The sequence below is a fragment of the Salmo salar genome, chromosome ssa25 (assembly GCF_905237065.1).
Source record: "Salmo salar chromosome ssa25, Ssal_v3.1, whole genome shotgun sequence".
Classification (NCBI taxonomy): Eukaryota; Metazoa; Chordata; class Actinopteri; order Salmoniformes; family Salmonidae; genus Salmo; species Salmo salar.
The window spans coordinates 16,906,307-16,924,619 of record NC_059466.1 but is presented as its reverse complement, the minus strand read 5'-3'; the positions used below and the strand labels follow the sequence as shown (position 1 = coordinate 16,924,619).

Genomic DNA, 18,313 nt, shown 5'->3' with positions numbered 1-18,313 from the left:
ACTTTGAAAATGTCCAATATAAATATATATTTTTCTTTTTTTAACACTTCTTTGGTTACTACATGATTCCATATGTTTTTTCATAGTTTTGATGTCTTCATTATTATTCTGCAATGTAGAAAATAGTAAAAATTAAGAAAAACCCTGGAATGAGTAGGTGTCCAAACATTTGACTGTACTGTATATAGTGTATATTTTGTCTTGCCCACATTAAGTACACGTTTTTAACCAACCAGGGCTTTTTGAAAGGCAACAAAGTCAGATTGCAGCTCTAACAATGTCTGCTCTACAGTTGGGATAATGGCATACATAATAGTATTGTCTGCATACAGATACATATTACACTTTTTAACAGATAGGCCAGTGTTATTTATTTAAATAGCAAGGAGAACAGGTCCCAATACTAACCCCTTTGGTACACCTTTAATAATATCCAGGAACCTAGAATTAACACCATCAGAAATCACACATTGTGTCCTGTCTGACAGATCATTCTCAAACCACTTGCAAGAAGCCTGATCCAGGCATATTTCAGTCAACATTTGAATGAGAGTGTGAGGGTCAACAGTGTCAAAGACCTTGGGAAGGTATATAATAAACAAGGCAGCACAGTGATTTTTATGATCTAAGCAAACATCATCTAAAACAAGCGTAGCAGCTGAAACGGCGCTTTGTCCAGGTCTAAAACAGTATTGGTGCACATTAAGAATGGAGTGAGAAGTTAAAAATGTTCTTGGCCAGGGATTCTAAATCTTTGGAAAGGCAAGATCATTTTGAGATTTGACGGTAGTTATCTAAGTCAGAAGGATGTCCTCCGTTATGTAAGGTGAGGACATGTGCCACTTTCCAGATCTTAGGGATAACACCAGAAACAATTGTTAAATGAAAGATATAGGTCAACGGTTCTGCAATAAGTGGGGCAGAGAGCTGCAGTAAAAGGGATTAAGTGAATCAGCCCCTGCATCTTTAGCAAAGCACTTAGTACATCATAGCCATCAAATGGTTGAAATGAAAATAAAGTATGTGAGTCTATTATTACATCATTCTCTACAATCTGTTTCCCGACGTGACTAGAGCATCCTTTCTTAAATGATGTGTCGGTCGCGGACCTGTTAATGGTGGGTCGCAACGTGTCAGAGTAAATGTATAATTATATAGTTGATTACTGGAATTTATTTGGGCAGTAGTTTGGCAGCTGCGCAAGTGGGAGATGCCCGTGTGCTTCGTGGTTTACCGGATATATTTTTTTCTGCAGTTTTCTTGAAGATCATTCCGCGACCCACATGCTGCAGCGCTGTCAGTCACTGACTTGTCATTCCCACTCGCCACCACTTACCACTGTCATCAACTGGACTCAAGCTAGCCAGAAGTTCTGACTGAGCTCAGTTGTCATGAAACGCAAATACAGCGATTCGTTTCTCTCTCTTGGTTTCGAGGAGCGCCCACGATGTGTTTTGTGCGGGGAAGTGCTTAGTAATGAGTCTCAATACGAGCAAATGAATAAAACGACACTGTCCTGTCCAAACATCCACAGCATGAGGGTAGAACCTAGGGAGTTCTTGCGGAAGAGGGAAGAATGCTTCAGGAAACAGTACTTCAACAGTGGAAAAGTACGTCAGCTAGCAAGGCATTGTTGTCATTTTATAACAGGTGATGGTAAGCGAAATAAGGGAGTACTATCTCTCATACTAGTAGATGTGAGTTTCTCTTTCAAACAATCCCCTGGCCTTGTACACAGCTAATAACTAACGTTATCCAAAGCAATCCAGCAAGCTACTGATGGTGCAACCGTAAGTAACAGTAAATACAGATGAAGATGAAAAATGATCAGGCCTACTGTACATATTAATGTATAATTTATTGTTGGAAACAAATCTAGATTGGAACTGTTGCAGATAAAATACAAGTCCTCATTTTTATTCTGAACTGGAATAAACTGATTGAAGCAAGATGCTTTTTGAGGCAAAGACACTCACACAGTTCTGGGTTGCTCATCTACATTTACATTTAAGTCATTTAGCAGGCACTCTTATCCAGAGCGACTGCAGGAAGTGGTCTCCTGCCTGACTGAGAAAGCAGTAGATGTTCTGATCCAGTTTGGCACAACATACCTATGCGAGTCAGGGTTGTCAACTCTGGCATACTTAAAAAACAAGTACGGAAACACACTCAATGCTGAGCATGACCTCAGTGTTACACTGTCAAAACCTGAGTCCAGAATAGACATGCTTGTTGAAAACTTCAACCTGTGATCTATCAGCTTATTCCAGTTCAGAATAAACAAATAGTTATTGTATTTTAACAGCAACAGTTCCAATTTAGACTTTTTTTTCAATGTTACTTTCTACAGTAAACCTGATCATTTTTCATCTGTACGGTTACTGAGCCTGTGTGTGTGTGTGTGTGTGTGTTCTGTTATACATCTGTGTGATGTGATCAATCAGTTTATTCCAGTTCAGAATTAAAGTTATTTATTGTATTTTAACAGCAACAGTTCCAACCTAGACAGATATGTAAGAGTGTTTTTAACGGTTGAACAATAAACATGAATAGCTATTTATATGGCTATTTCATTTTGTTTTTGTCTATATTCCATTTGTTTTAGGCATAAGGGTAATGAAATGTACTAATAATTACACATTTAAATAAGCTTTATTCCCAGGAAAACATAGAATTTCTCATTTGGGTCCCAGCCTGAAAAAGTTTAAGAACCCCTGGACTAGAGGACTCCCTCTTGTGGAATGAGATGAATTTTCATAGACTATTCTTGGATGAATTGAGGGAGGGTGGGTAAGGTAAAGTAGAAAGAAGGAGCATGGGAGAGGGAGGAGGGGAGAGGGGGATAGAGCTCAGCGAGCAGAGAAAGAAAAGTGCAAATATAGTGACGCCCGAAGGAGTTGTCACCTCATTTCACTCTGATGCAACATTAATGTCTCTCTCTCTCTCACTCTCCCTCTGAGTGCTGCTGCTCCAGCAATGCTGTTTTCTCTTAATTCTGCCATAGACAGTAGGCTACAGTATGCACAATAAATGACGTGTCACTGTGTTTGTTGAATATCATTGCGTGTCAAAGATGTTTCAATTTGCATTTTATTATTTCATTTCACTCTCGGCTGTTGGACGTCAGAATTTTCCAAAGACTATTGCTGTGTGTTGCTACTGAAGACTACTTTTACAACAGACCAGTGATTTAATATTTTTTGACACCATACACTATGAGTCTTAAGGTGAATGACCACAAAAATATAGGTGAAAAATCTGTGAGAACTCTCAAAGCATCACAGTCTGTTTAGAATGCTGAGATGACCTCCCCTTCTTTTTTTCAACCATGAATGTGTTGGTTCCCAAGCCATTATGATGTCACCAGGTTAGACAAAGATAAAAGGTCTAGATAGTAATTTTTAAGATGCTATTTGATGAAATGTTTATGAGCTGGGATCCTGTCGTGCATACAGTGTGGTTAGTGTACTAAACATGAAGCATTCTGACATTCACAGCAGTGCTTTGTAAACATTATTACAGGACTAATGCCTGTCACTGTCCCTCTCTCTCCCTCTCGCTCTCTCTCTCTCTCTCACACTCTCTGCAGTAGCCCTGAAGAACTATACTTGCAATGGAGAGCTGGCCAATGGTGGTAGCGATGACAACGGCAAAGCCACGGGATTGGCCGATAGTTGGCTGCCTGAAGGCGAACTCTTGCTGCAGGTCAGCGCTAAGGGCTCATCATGGCCTAACTTCAGCTGACTGCACTGCCAGCTGAATCGCTCTGTGTGTGTGTGTTTGTGTGAGTGAGTGAGTCTGGACCGCGTTCATGTTTCTTCTTTTAGCAGAAAATCAGTTTGGGCAGGGAGACAGAGACAAGGACTCAGCGATAGCGTATCAGTCAATATGTCTGCTCCTGTCTATGTCTGTCTGAGGCTCCCATATGAAATGTGTGAGTGCCACTTGGAGTCAGCTGAGTCGGCTAACCGGGCTTAACATGCCCCTTTGGATATTTTTGCAAGATAGGCACCAAAGCACTTGAGAAAATATCTCCTTTTCAAAAATAATAAACATCAAAATGTGGAATCTTCTAAAATAAAAGAAGAAAAAAAGACTCTCTCCTCTTTTGGGAACTACAAGGTTTAATATCCAGTGATTAAATGTTGGTTAAACCTCATAACTCATTAGCCAGCACTTTGTCTTTAATAGAGCATGTAACAGGGCAGGTAGCCTAGGCCGTTAGTGTGTTGGGCCAGTAACCGAAAGGTCGCTGGCTCGAATCCCCGAGCGGACTAGTTAAAAATCTGTCAATGTGCCCTTGAGCAAGGCATTTAACCCTAGTTGCTCTGGATAAGAGTGTCTGCTAAATGACGGAAATGTACATCTGCTTATTAATTCCCAAGGCTCCAGAATACACTAATACGCTACACCCCAATTTGTCATTCTAGTATTCATTGTCATTTCATTTACTTTAAAATTCCAACTCTAGGGAGCTATTTTAATTTTGTTTCTCTATATGTGTTATTGAGTGGAGAGTGAGCTAGTTGGCTGCCAAATCTCTTTTGGATACGCCAGAGTCATTGATTTTCCAGTCCAGTTCCCCTCTATGTGCAGCACAGTGGAATTCCAGAGTATAGCAGAGGAAACAGTCTGCCAGCCATCCCTGCTCTATGAACAAAGTTTCATTATTATGATAAACCTACATCTCTCCAATGTGTTAGTAATGAAGCATGAAAGCTCATTCTGGGGAGGAGGAATTAGTCAAGATGGAATCTTTTATTCAGATTGAGATAACAGCCATGGGGCATTGTAAAAGACTGGGAGACAGGAAGAAAAGGCAAGGTTAGGGGAAGAAGCAGAGAAGGTGAGTGGTGAAGAGGGATATTTCTGACCATGTCTGATTTTCTCTCTCCTCATTTTCTTCTCTGTAGTTCAACGTCAGACACTTGCTAGTGAATTATAGAGGAGCTGTGAGGTCATTCATTATTTACAGCAGGAGAGGAGGAAAAGAGAGGCAAAACAGATTAATTAAGTTTTCACCCTTCACTGTCATTGTTGAAAATAGACAGACTGAGGACAGCCTGTTTTCAACCTCTTATACTCAAAGTAGTCCCCCAGAAGCCTAACACTACCGTCAAGTGGGAAAGTAGTTCTGCAGAATGCTGGCAGATACTGTATGTGTTCATACGGTACAAGCATGCTCAAATGGAGACCCATTGGAGATGTGATCTCTATTCTGCTCAACCAGGAAGTCTACAATCTAGCGTGCACAAATTGTGGTTCTCTAATTGCAAGAGTTCAAGGACATTAAATACTCACTTCAATGCAGTGTTTTAGTACTCGAGTCCAGGACTCTGACTTGACTCAGACTTAAGTCACAATATTTATGACTCGTGACCCACCTCGGACTTGACCAGTGGCGAATCGGACTTGGACTCAACCAGTTGTAACTTTCTTTTCAGAAAATCACTCTCTTTTCGATAATTCAACATACCAGCTACAACAGCAAATGTTAGATAGCTGTATTATCTATTTAGTGTGGCTTGCGAAAGCAGACACTCTTTAAATAATGTACCACTTATTTCAGACTTTTTAATTGTAGTTATTCTTTGCAACGCTACTCCTCTTACACCGTTTAAGTGAGAAATGCCATTCAAACTATAAAACGTGCAGACTGGTCAGCACCAATGTGTTTGCATACAACTTTTTGATTACATTTATACTTTCTAAAGGCCCTATTATTACAAATTCTCATGACTTCTTGTGCCATGCAGTTCACCCCAGCCCCCACACTCACTAACCAAACTACAATAACGACCCCACTTATTATAGCTAACCCATGACCTACCTATCTTAAACATTCAGTATTACTACTGCAATGTACAGCTACTAGCACCTCTGGGCTACTTACCTCTACTTAGTCTCCCACTGAAGGATACTATCCACTATTTATAAAACAGTCATTCCCTCTACTACACCAGCCTAAATTTTTCAACACTAACACAATTCTGAACTTCTTTCACAAGATGCGCCATGATATTTCTCTCACCAAGTGATAGGCTAAAACTTTTCTAATTCCTCACGAGCAAAAGTGTAGTAGTGTGAGTGTATCCAAAGTAATAAGGTTATTATAGTAGTCTATCAAAGTAATGAGACCAGATATTTTAATATATTTAACTTTGACTATATTTCACTTCTTCAACTACCACAAAAATACTTTTAAAGAGCTGAAGCAAGTCACACAATTCTTCTTCATTGAAAATTACCATCCATTTAGCCTTACAAATGTGCAACACTGTAATGAAGTGTTGCTTAAAAAATGATTGGAGAGCAATACAAAGAACTCAAACTTGAACTCAGACTCGAACACTAGGGACGTGGGACTCGACTCTGACTCGAGGTTTAGTGATTTGACAACTTCACTGCTTCAATGTACAGTGGGGGAAAAAAGTGTTTCATCCCCTGCTGATTTTGTACGTTTGCCCACTTACAAAGAAATGATCAGTCTATAATTTTAATAGTAGGTTTATTTGAACAGTGAGAGACAGAATAACAACAAAAGAATCCAGAAAAACGCATGTCAAAAATGTTATAAAATTATTTGCATTTTAATGAGGGAAATAAGTATTTGACCCCTCTGCAAAACATGACTTAGTACTTGGTGGCAAAACCCTTGTTGGCAATCACAGAGGTCAGACGTTTCTTGTAGTTGGCCACCAGGTTTGCACACATCTCAGGAGGGATTTTGTCCCACTCCTCTTTGCAGATCTTCTCCAAGTCATTAAGGTTTGGAGGCTGACGTTTGGCAACTCGAACCTTCAGCTCCCTCCACAGATTTCCTATGGGATTAAGGTCTGGAGACTGGCTAGGCCACTCCAGGACCTTAATGTGCCTCTTCTTGAGCCACTCCTTTGTTGCCTTGGCCGTGTGTTTTGGGTCATTGTCATGCTGGAATACCCATCCACGACCCATTTTCAATGCCCTGGCTGAGGGAAGGAGGTTCTCACCCAAGATTTGACGGTACATGGCCCCGTCCTTTGATGCGGTGAAGTTGTCCTGTCCCCTTAGCAGAAAAACACCCCCAAAGCGTAATGTTTCCACCTCCATGTTTGACGGTGGAGATGGTGTTCTTGGGGTCATAGGCAGCATTCCTCCTCTTCCAAACACGGCGAGTTGAGTTGATGTCAAAGAGCTCCATTTTGGTCTCATCTGACCACAACACTTTCACCAGTTGTCCTCTGAGTCATTCAGATGTTCATTGGCAAACTTCAAATGGGCATGTATATGTATTCTTGAACAGGGGGACCTTGCGGGCGCTGCAGGATTTCAGTCCTTCACGGCGTAGTGTGTTACCAATTGTTTTCTTGGTGACTATGGTCCCAGCTGCCTTGAGATCATTGACAAGATCCTCCCGTGTAGTTCTGGGCTGATTCCTCACCGTTTTCATGATCATTGCAACTCCACGAGATGAGATCTTGCATGGAGCCCCAGGCCGAGGGATATTGACAGTTCTTTTGTGTTTCTTCCATTTGCGAATAATCGCACCAAATGTTGTCACCTTCTCACCAAGCTGCTTGGCGATGGTCTTGTAGCCCATTCCAACCTTGTGTAGGTCTACAATCTTGTCCCTGACATCCTTGGAGAGCTCTTTGGTCTTGGCCATGGTGGAGAGTTTGGAATCTGATTGATTGATTGCTTCTGTGGACAGGTATCTTTTTTACAGGTAACAAGCTGCGGTTAGGAGCACTCCCTTTAAGAGTGTGCTCCTAATCTCAGCTCGTTACCTGTATAAAAGACACCTGGGAGCCAGAAATCTTTCTGATTGAGAGGGGGTCAAATACTTATTTCCCTCATTAAAATGCTAATCAATTTATAACATTTCTGACATGCGTTTTTCTGGATATTTTTGTTGTCTCTCACTGTTCAAATAAACCTACCATTAAAATTATAGACTGATCCTTTCTTTGTCAGTGGGCAAACGTACAAAATCAGCAGGGGATCAAATACTTTTTCCCCCCACTGTATATGGAACAGTCTTCATATGGTGTCTGCCACTAGGGGCTTGCAACATTTATTTCACTTCAGTAATTTGTAGTTGCTGAATGCCTGGGACATTAGACCCTGGAATCTGGCTATTTACTGTACTTCCAAGATGGTGTACAAACCATCCAAGCTGACATGATGATGTTTGTGTTTCGCTGGACTGCAGTGCTTACACACAGAGGATCTGGTGCAGATAATTGGGGTGAATCACTGATTATTAGAGAAAGAGCAACATGACATCGCCATACTTTAGTCATGGCTCAGCCCCTGGGAAGACTGAGTGTACTTTCTGTGTTTGCACCCATTGCACTGTCCGTTTATGAGTCTGTTCATGTCAGCGAGTGTTAGTGTGTGTGTGTGTGTGTGGCCGGGTTTTTGTGTGTGTGTTAGCAGATCAGGTGATAGATGAACATGCTAATGTCTGTTTTGTTTTAATAAGGTAAATATGGTTATATGCCTGTTTGTAAGTCTGTTTACTAAATGTTCTTGTGTGCGAGGGCAAGGGAGTGTGTGTGGTTAGTGGGGTGGAAACATGGGAGCAGCTGTTCCCGTTTGGGATAAAACAAATGAGTGAATAATCTCTTATTCCTGATATTATTTGATTACCTCTCTAGTTCAGAACAACCCTGTCTTGCATACAGTACACTGACAACACCTCATCCACTCTTAGGGTTTAGAGTGCAACAATCTCACTGTAGGATACATACAAATGTGGGATCATAATTTGACCTATGTTGTCACAGCAAAATAATCCTGCAGCAAAAGGATTAGAAATGTTAGTCCATAATGTTGCTTGATGGGTGGTTAGGCTATTAGCAGGCCAAAAGTAGGCTTCACGAAAAGTGCAATAACGTTAATATAATTGTGTGTTAGTGTGGGTTTTCAGTGAGTTTATGTAAATCACAAAGCTCATCTGCATTTCCTGCGGTGCTACAAAATTCTCAGCAACAAAAGAGTGATCAAATGAATATCCTACATCTGCATGACCACCACTACAGTCACATTTTTGCTTATGTAATCAAAACACACAGCAAAATTCTGAATGAGATGCATGTTCTAACAGAACCCGGAGATATGAGAGGACTAAGGAAGGACTAAGAAAGGAGGACTAAGCCTAACAGAAGTTTAATAAGTGAACATTGTGTTGTCTAACAATCTTTCCTCATCTCATGCCTGTTTGACCTACAGGCTCTGAATGGCTTCATCCTGGTGGTCACTAATGATGGGACCATTTTTTACTCCTCTCACACCATCCAGGATTACCTGGGCTTCCACCAGGTACCGTACAGATTGTCCCCCCTCCCTTTCCGTAGCCCAGTGAAGGTTATATCCCTAAAACATGACCAGGTTGTTCTGTGCCTCAGCTCATTCATAATGGACAAGCAGGCATCTGGTGAGGCAGCTTGATCATCTTTGTGGTCTTGACTGAATAATAGCATTCATTCTACAGCTGGGTAACCCCAGTGCAGCATTGGCATGCATGTTTGCAAACGTTAACGCATAATCCTCCATTGACACCTGGTCATCTCTGATCGAGGTTTTGATCATTAATTACATGCAATACGGACATCCAATGTTACCCTGTAGAACTGTAGAGATTTTCCGTGTAGAGACAGTTGCCTATAGATGCTATGGTCTTGCAAAATAGATTTTATCTCAATGAGACTAACCTGTATAAACCTGGTTAAATGAACATAATATTAATTGCCGTTATGGTTGTGGTTTGGGGTTGGGGGTTGCGTGCGGTGTCTGCTGCGATTTGTCGGGGGCCGTTGTCTGGGCTGTGGCCCCGGCCTTCTCAGTGTGTAGTCTGATTCTGCTCAGCAGGTCCACAGAGAGAAACTGGGAGAGACCAGTCTATTAATAGCATGACCTTTAGTGGAAAGAAACCACCAGCCATGGTAGTGGGCAGTGGGCAGCAGCACTAGCCAGCACGACAGCGCCACAGACGCTGAAGAGATGGATGGGAGGATGGAGGGATACTAGAGGCACAAAGGATTGAAACAATTCTCACACATTATGCAGTCTACTGTATGAAATTCAGACCGTGGAGAAGTTCAGTACACACTGAGACACTGGGAATTCAACACACTCTTGGAGATACAGTATATCTCAGACTCTTTCACTATAGCAATGTTCCCATAACATCACTCCTTCAGTTTAGCTGTATAGTGTCCGAAGTTCCCTCAATGTAATTTGCATAAGGATGCCCTCAATAATGTAGATTTTGTGTGTGTCTGTATTGTGCATGCTTTTCATAATCTTTGTTTTAACTGTCTTTATATTATGTATATTTCCAAAACCTCTATATAATCTACCAATCTTTGTCTCCCTATCCCCTCCTTCCTTCCTTCTCTCACTCCCTCTCCCTCCTGCCTCTCTCTCCTTCCACAGACTGATGTTATGCACCAGAGTGTGTATGAGTTGGTTCATACTGAGGACCAGCAGGAGCTGAGGAGTAACCTCCACTGGGCCCTCAACCCACCTGACATCGTGGCCCCTGTGACCCCACTGGGAGAGATCCCCTCAGGTGATCTCGTGCCTCAATGTTAGACCCTGAAACACCACCTCCATCTATGAAATCATTTTTAGGGATATTCAAACAGAAATTAATGCAGAACTTTTGGTAGAATTTCCTATGAATACCATCTTCATAATGCATTACAAATGCCGTTATAACACCTTGTAAACATCTATAACTAATAACTGCTCATAAACATCTAAAACCTTCGAGCACGGGTTCTCAATCCTTGTTGCACATTTTTTTAGAGAAAGGCTCAGGCCTCTGCACCGAACTACCTCTCCACTAGGGGTAGTGTTGCAAGGTTTTCCTTCTGGTAGAGAGGAAGCTGTCACATGGCATGCTAAGACTACATTAGCCTCTCGGGCTAATTACATAAGTGTATTTTCAACAGAGCTGGGAGAAGACGACCACAGTCGGGTCAATAATTACCCCAGAGAGAGGCCATACACAGAACAGAACAAAAGTAGCACAGTTAGCAGTTACAATGTGCTGAGAGATATTGAATAAGGCTTTGTTTAAAATGTCATCATGACACACATCCCTCAGCAGACACCCTAGCCTGACACCTCACATCAGCTTTTCTTCCGAGCCCAACCATTCATGTCAACACTCAGTTAACAATGTTGTTACTCATTTTTAGCTTTTTGTGTTGATGAATTCCTTTACGAACATAAAAATAATAATTATTTAATGAGATGAATAAGCAGTTTTATCAGTGATTACCTCAACTGTTTGTATTACCATTTTAGAGAAGTGGCACAGATTTGTTCTGTTTCTACTGTATGACTGAACTGTATACTGTAATCTTGAGGATCATTTCCAAGTATAGTGAAATAGGTGGTTAGAGCATTTTGATGGTAAAGCCTGGTCTGAACATGTCATATCTTCTGACCCACAGATGCGGAGCCGGACAGCAGCACTACTGCCACTGTGACCTATAACCCTGAGCAGCTCCCCCCAGAGAACTCCTCCTTCCTGGAGAGGAACTTTGTGTGTCGCTTCCGCTGCCTCCTGGACAATTCCTCTGGCTTCCTGGTAGGTGTTATTGACACCCCAGCCATCAACCTGACCAAAAACCCCTCACCCCAACCAAATGCCTTCAATCCCCGAATAGTGTGTGTCTAACAGTCTTTTAGGCTCACCCAGAGTCAAGCTCACATTGAGTTAGTGTGACATGGTAATACATTGCAATGCAATTTTGATGGATTAACATGGACATCAGATTCAATTAAACATATTGTCAGATGGGATTTGGACAGAGAATCAAACACACGAACAAACGAAGACGAAAATATACATAATGTCTTAAACAAATGTTTGCATTCTCCCACCCTGCCAGGCACTAAGTCTGCAGGGCAGGCTGAAGTTCCTGCATGGTCAGAACCAGCGCCAGGATAACGGGGGCAAGGCGCCCCCCCAGCTGGCCCTGTTTGCCATCGCTACGCCCCTCCAACCCCCCTCCATCCTGGAGATCAGGACCAAGAACATGATCTTCAGAACCAAACACAAGCTGGACTTCACCCCCATGGCATGTGACGCAAAGTATGCTCACTTTGACTTGCTCATTATCATGCTGATGTTATAGCAGTTGCAATCATTGAAATACATTTACATCTTACCCAGAGCGTACATTTTCATACTGGTTTCCTGTGGGAATCAAACCCACAATCCTGGCGTTGCAAGCGCCCTGCTCTACCAACTGAGCCACATGGGACCAATAACTGGACTGATGTACAATAGTACTGAATAGACTGTCATTTGTCACAGTCATAATGCTATTGTAATGTAGCACTTGTTATCATATGAAGTGAAATCATGTTTATTGACATTATCCTTTGTCTTTTTGCAGGGGGAAAATTGTGCTTGGGTATACTGAAGCTGAACTTCGGGTGCGAGGTTCCGGCTATCAGTTTATCCATGCAGCGGATATGTTGTACTGCGCTGAGAACCATGTCCGAAGTAAGCCTCACGTCTATTATGTCTACCTATCATCAGGTTATTTAGGGGTTCAAGCTTTGAAAAATACAAACATGGGAGTATTTATTTGGATTAGGTTGAATTGGTTCTGTCCTCAAACATCAGTGAGGTCGAGTCTGACCAGGTCAAAAATGGTGGTCACAGAGTTCGGACAGCTTTCCCAAGTAATCCCAGTAGATTACGGAGCAGATTGAGCAAAGCCGCAGAGCCGATAGGATAGGCCCACAAATCCACTACATGAGCAGAGTACCAGCAATGATCCATATACAGTGCCTTCAGAACGTATTCACACCCCTTGACCTTTTCCACATTCTTTTCTGTTTCAAACTGGGATAAAATCTATTTAATTGTAATTTTTTGTCAACGATCTACACAAAATACTCTGTAATGTCAGTGGAAGAAAAAAAGTATAAGTATTCAACCTCATAAGACAATACATATTATAATCACATTTGACAGTCTTTCTGGGTAAGTCTCTAAGAGCTTTGCACACCTAGACAGTACAATATTAGCACATTATTCTTTTTAAAATTCTTCAAGCTCTGTCAAGTTGGTTGTTTATCATTGCTAGACAGCCATTTACAAGTCTTGCCATAGATTTTCAAGCCGATTTAAGTCAAAACTGTAACTAGGCCACTCAGGAACATTCAGTGTCATCTTGTTAAACAACTCCAGTGTATATTTGGCCAAGTGTTTTAGGTAAATGCCCTGCTGAAAGGTGAATGTGTCTCCCAGTGTCTGTTGGAAAGCAGACTGAACTAGGTTTTCCTCTAGGATTTTGCCTGTGCTTAGCCTTATTCTGTTTCTTTTTATTAAAAAAAAACTCCCTTGTCCTTGTTGATGACAAGCATACCCATAACACGATGCAGCCACCACCATGCTTGAAAATATAAAGAGTAGTACTCAGTGATGTTCTGTGTTGGATTTGCCCCAAGCATAACATTTTGTATTCAGAACATAAAGTACATTTCTTTGCCAATTTTTTGGCAGTTTTCTTTAGTGCCTTATTGCCAACAGGATGCTTTATTTTTATTCTGTACAAGCTTCCTTCTTTTCACTCTGTCAATTAGATTAGTATTGTGTAGTAACTACAATGTTGTTAATCCATCCTCAATTTTCTCCTATCACAGCCATTCAACTCTGAGCGGTTTCCTTCCTCTCCGGCAACTACGTTAGGAAGGATGCCTGTATCTTTGTAGTGACTGGGTGTATTGATAAAAAATCCAAAGTGTAATTAATAACTTCACCATGCTCAAACGGATAATCAGTGTCTGCTTTTTTTTTTACCCATCTACCAATAGGTACCCTTCTTTGCGAGGCATTGGAAAACCTCCCTGGTCTTTGTGGTTGAATCTGTGTTTGAAATTCACTGCTCGACTGAGGGACCTTACAGACAATTGTATGTGTCGGGTACAGAGATTAGGTAGTCATTCAAATTATTTTAAACACTATTATTGCACACAGAGTTGAGTCCATGCAAATTATTAGGTGACTTGTTAAGCACATTTTTACTCCTGAACTTATTTAGGCTTGCCATAAAAAAGGGGTTGAATACTTATTGACATTTCAGCTTTGCATTTTTTATTAATTTGTAAACATTTCTAAAAATGTCCTATTTTACATTGTGTGGTTTTGTGTGTAGGCCAGTGACACAAAATCTAAATGTAATCCATTTTAAAATCAGGCTGTAACACAACAAAATGTGGAAAAAGTCAAGGGGTGTGAAACATTTCTGAAGGCACTATAGCTACCAACACAGCCCCACAATTACGTAGAAATATTACAGGGACTACCTAGCTTATCTAGCTACCTACTCTGCCTTCACATTGGAATTTTTCCTAGATTAGTTTCTTAAACAAATAAATCTACCAACCATTGCTCCTTGCTAGAGCACAATCTTAAGGCAACGATAAGGCAATGATAGCTAGCTAGATATATATTTAGAATCATTAAGTAGAACAGAAGTAGAACTCTACCCATTGTCACTTCTGCAGAGTACTGTAGTTTTGACAAAATATACTACTTACCATGTGTAAGCCTCACTCTAAAAGACTGTGTCCTGTGGATTCAGTGATGAAGACAGGAGAGAGCGGTCTGACCGTGTTCAGACTCCTCACCAAGGATAACTGCTGGAAGTGGGTCCAGGCCAACGCCAGGCTGGTCTACAAGAACGGCAAACCAGACTACATCATCGCCACGCAGAGGCCTCTGATGTACGTGAACTCCTCTGGGCCCTGTCACATCCAGTCCCAAATACATACACTGTTTGGGAACAGTAGTTTTTCCTTGTCAGGTCATATGGCCAGGAAATATTCACGGTCCTAATAGCTATAGGGACACAGTTATGACATAGTTATGTTTTTCTAATGTGACGAGAACACCAGACAACACAGATGGAGGAAGGGATTATCGTGTGTGTATGATCTCAGTGAGACCATTTTCAGATCAGTTTCCATGCATGACACAATCATGTGTCAATACAGTAACACGCCGTTTTAACAGTGGTGAATTCCGACCATGACAATCTCACAGGTGTTGTTTATTTTCTGTCCATCTAGGGAGGAGGAAGGAGGCGAGCACCTGTGTAAACGATCCATGCACCTCCCCTTCACCTTCGCGACGGGAGAGGCCCTGCTCTACCAGTCTAACCACCCAATTGCACGCTTCAACGACGGTGCCCAGGGCTCTGAGAATAGCATCAGCAAGTCCAAGAAGGGACGGACTGACAGGGTCTCCAGGGATGGCCTGGACCCAGGCTCCCTCTTGGGGGCGCTGATGAGTCAGGATAAGTCTGTGTACGTCTGCCAGCCAGCCCTGGAGCCCAAGCTGTCCTTCCACAGCAGTCTGTTTGGGGACCGGGTCGGCCTCTCTGACTCCGACCCCACTGCTTTGCTCCAGGGCTGGGATGAGTCATCCAATGGTGTAGTGGGTCCGGGTCTTCCAGAGCCGGCGTCAAGCTTCGATCCACTGCTGGCGACCCTAGACTCCCTGTCCCTGGAGGGTCAGGGGGGTGTGGTGGACGGGGAAGGGGACAGAGGCAACGGGGAGGCCTGTTCCAATGGGGAGCTTTTTGGGGCTCTGGAGGGCCTGGGGCTGAGCGCTGAGGACCTGGAGCTGCTGCTGCTGGACGAAAGGATGATCCAGGTGGAGATGGACCCTGAGCGGGTTCCTACCCTAGATGACCTGCTGACCAACGACGAAATTCTCTCCTACATCCACGACTCCCTGGAGGCAAAGACAGACGCGGCAGAGGACGGGGGCCAGGTGCCCTCCACTAGCCCAGCTACAACTGCCCCAATAACGACGACAACAACAAAAAAGGCACCTGTTGAAAGTAATCCCACTTCTGCCACCAATGTGCACTCTCAATACCTTCCCCATAAGTCTCCCGTAGTGGGGCAGGCACCCATAGTTCAGCTCTCCCAGAAGATGCAGCAGTACCTCAGCATGCGGCCAGGGATGGCGGTCCAAGACTGGGCCCAGCATAACAACCAAATGCCCCATCCCGTGGTGCATGGACTCCAGGGGCAGAGTCAGCCCATACACAATGGACAATGGACATCCCAGCACATTCTAGCCAGTACAGGGGTCCCGGTTGACCACTGTCACACCCCCCAGTCTCTGTTCAATGGAAAGGCGTCAGAGCCGGATGGGGATCTTCACCGGCGGCAAGCCGACCAGCACCAACACTACCTCCAGCAGCATCAACAGCAGGACATGGTCCCGAGCCAGCTCCTTCTGTGCCATGCCAAACAGCCGGACGCCAATCTCAACGGAGTGTATGGCATTCCAAACACACACACAGAGCATCACCCAGCTGGTAAACAGCAGTGGCAGGACTACAGCTACAGCCAACTTGGGGAAACCACCCTGAACAGCAACCCCTGCCTCAGCAATGGCCACATACCCCCCGTCACACACACCTCCGTAGACGCTTGTATGGATTTCACTATGGCTGATAATCCTGGCATGGATTATATCATCAACGAATGCTCGTATGGGGGGAACGAGGAGCACCAGGGGACAGAGGCCGCCGTTTCATCCTACCAGAGGATGAACCACAAGCAGCAGCAGGAGCAGCTGCAGCAGGAGAAACTGCAGCAGGAGCAGCTGCAGCAAGAGCAGCTGCCCCCTCCCTTGGCTCAGGTGCTGTCCAGCCTCTCGCAGTGCCCTCCGCCAAACGCTACCCTGGAGCAAATCCTGGGGGTTGGACAGTCCTACAGACAGCTGCCCTCACTGGAGGCCTATGGCATGGTGACCTCTGACATCCCTCACGACTCCAACCACAGTAAGGTGAGACCACAGTGATTATATATTCATATATTCTAATTCTATTCCTTTGGGTGAGAGCACCTGACAGTGGCATTAGAGTTGATGGTAGGGCTAGGGATGGAAATGAGTTACATTTAGGGTTAAGGTTAGGTTATGGCTTTTTTTTACTGTGAATGGTAGGGTTAAGGTTAGGGTTATGGGTCTCCTAATTGAATATGCACTGCCTAAGAGCTAGATGATTTGCATAAGGGTTCATCAGTTTTTACATCTCTTCCCCAACCTTCATATTGATTTGAAGACCAATGCATGATCCAGCAGAGGCTTTAGCTGGGACAATGGTCCCTAACACAGGGCCTCAGAGGCCATGAAAGCTGGACAGTGGTAGACAAAGTTCTGAATCATCCCCCTAGTTGTTTGCATTGTTTATTTTCAAATCAAATCAAATTGTAATTCTCACACACGCCAAATACAACAGGTTTAGACCTTGCAGTGAAATGCTTACTTACAAGCCCTTAACCAACAATGCTTTAATTAAGAAGTTAAGAAAAAAAAGTGTTAAGTAAAAAATAGATAAGTAAAACACAGAAAATAAAAGTAACAAATAATTAAACAACCGCAGTAAAATAACAAGAAAGGCTATATACAAGGGGTACCGGTACAGAGTCAATGTGCGGGGGCACCGGTTAATCGAGGTAATTGAGGTAATATGTACATGTAGGTAGAGTTAAAGTGACTATGCATAGATAATAAACTGAAAGTAGCAGCAGCGTAAAAGAGTGGTCTGGGTAGCCCTTTGATTAGCTGTTCAGGAGTCTTATGGCTTGGGGGTAGAACCTGTTAAGAAGTCTTTTGGACCAAGACTTGGCGCTCCGGTACCGCTTGCCGTGTGGTAGCAGAGAGAACAGTCAATGACTAGGGTGGCAATTCTTTAGGGCCTTCCTCTGACACCACCTAGTATAGAGGTCCTGGATGGCAGGGAGCTTGGCCCCAGTGATGTGCTGGGCTGTACGCACTACCCTCTGTAGCACCTTGCGGTCGGAGGCCGAGCAGTTGCCATACCAGGCAGTGATGCAACCATTCAGGATGGTCTCGATGATGCAGCTGTAGAACCTTTTGAGGATCTGAGGATTCATGCCAAATCTTTTCAGTCTCCTGAGGGGGAATAGGCTTTGTTGTGCGCTCTTGTAAACAACTGCTGGTGCACTGATCATAATCATAATGGAGAGTTTATTGTTAAATAATCATAAAGAAGTGAGGACAAAATAATGATCTTATTGCTGACGAGAGTGAGGAGGAGTGAAAGTAGGAATCTGTCAAGGAACAGTTACCACCACCCATTTTGTGCCACTTGTTCTGTGTGTATGTTCAGGGTCACCAGTATGAATCTAAGATAAAAGGCCTACTGGCCAGCCTGAGTTGTTTTCCTTTTTTTCCTGATCTACGAATTTGCTCTGCTACTGTACCATTACCTAATAAAGACACACAGAGGCTCAGGCAAAGAGGGGGTGGGGATAG

At 43.1% G+C, this 18,313-nt stretch overlaps 1 protein-coding gene across 2 annotated transcripts in view; it reads left to right on the top strand.

Annotated features, from left to right (window-relative positions):
- LOC106586277 (aryl hydrocarbon receptor) overlaps nt 1-18,313 on the top strand; it is a 50,948-nt gene that overhangs the window by 29,902 nt on the left and 2,733 nt on the right. The window contains exons 3-10 of one of the 2 annotated variants that reach the window (XM_014173401.2): nt 3,590-3,705; nt 9,214-9,303; nt 10,420-10,555; nt 11,448-11,584; nt 11,889-12,091; nt 12,399-12,508; nt 14,598-14,739; nt 15,085-16,819. In XM_014173401.2, the coding sequence (XP_014028876.1) occupies nt 3,590-3,705; nt 9,214-9,303; nt 10,420-10,555; nt 11,448-11,584; nt 11,889-12,091; nt 12,399-12,508; nt 14,598-14,739; nt 15,085-16,819 (2,669 nt within the window). The remainder of the gene's footprint in view (nt 1-3,589; nt 3,706-9,213; nt 9,304-10,419; nt 10,556-11,447; nt 11,585-11,888; nt 12,092-12,398; nt 12,509-14,597; nt 14,740-15,084; nt 16,820-18,313) is intronic. The other variant, XM_014173403.2, reaches the window with a different exon arrangement.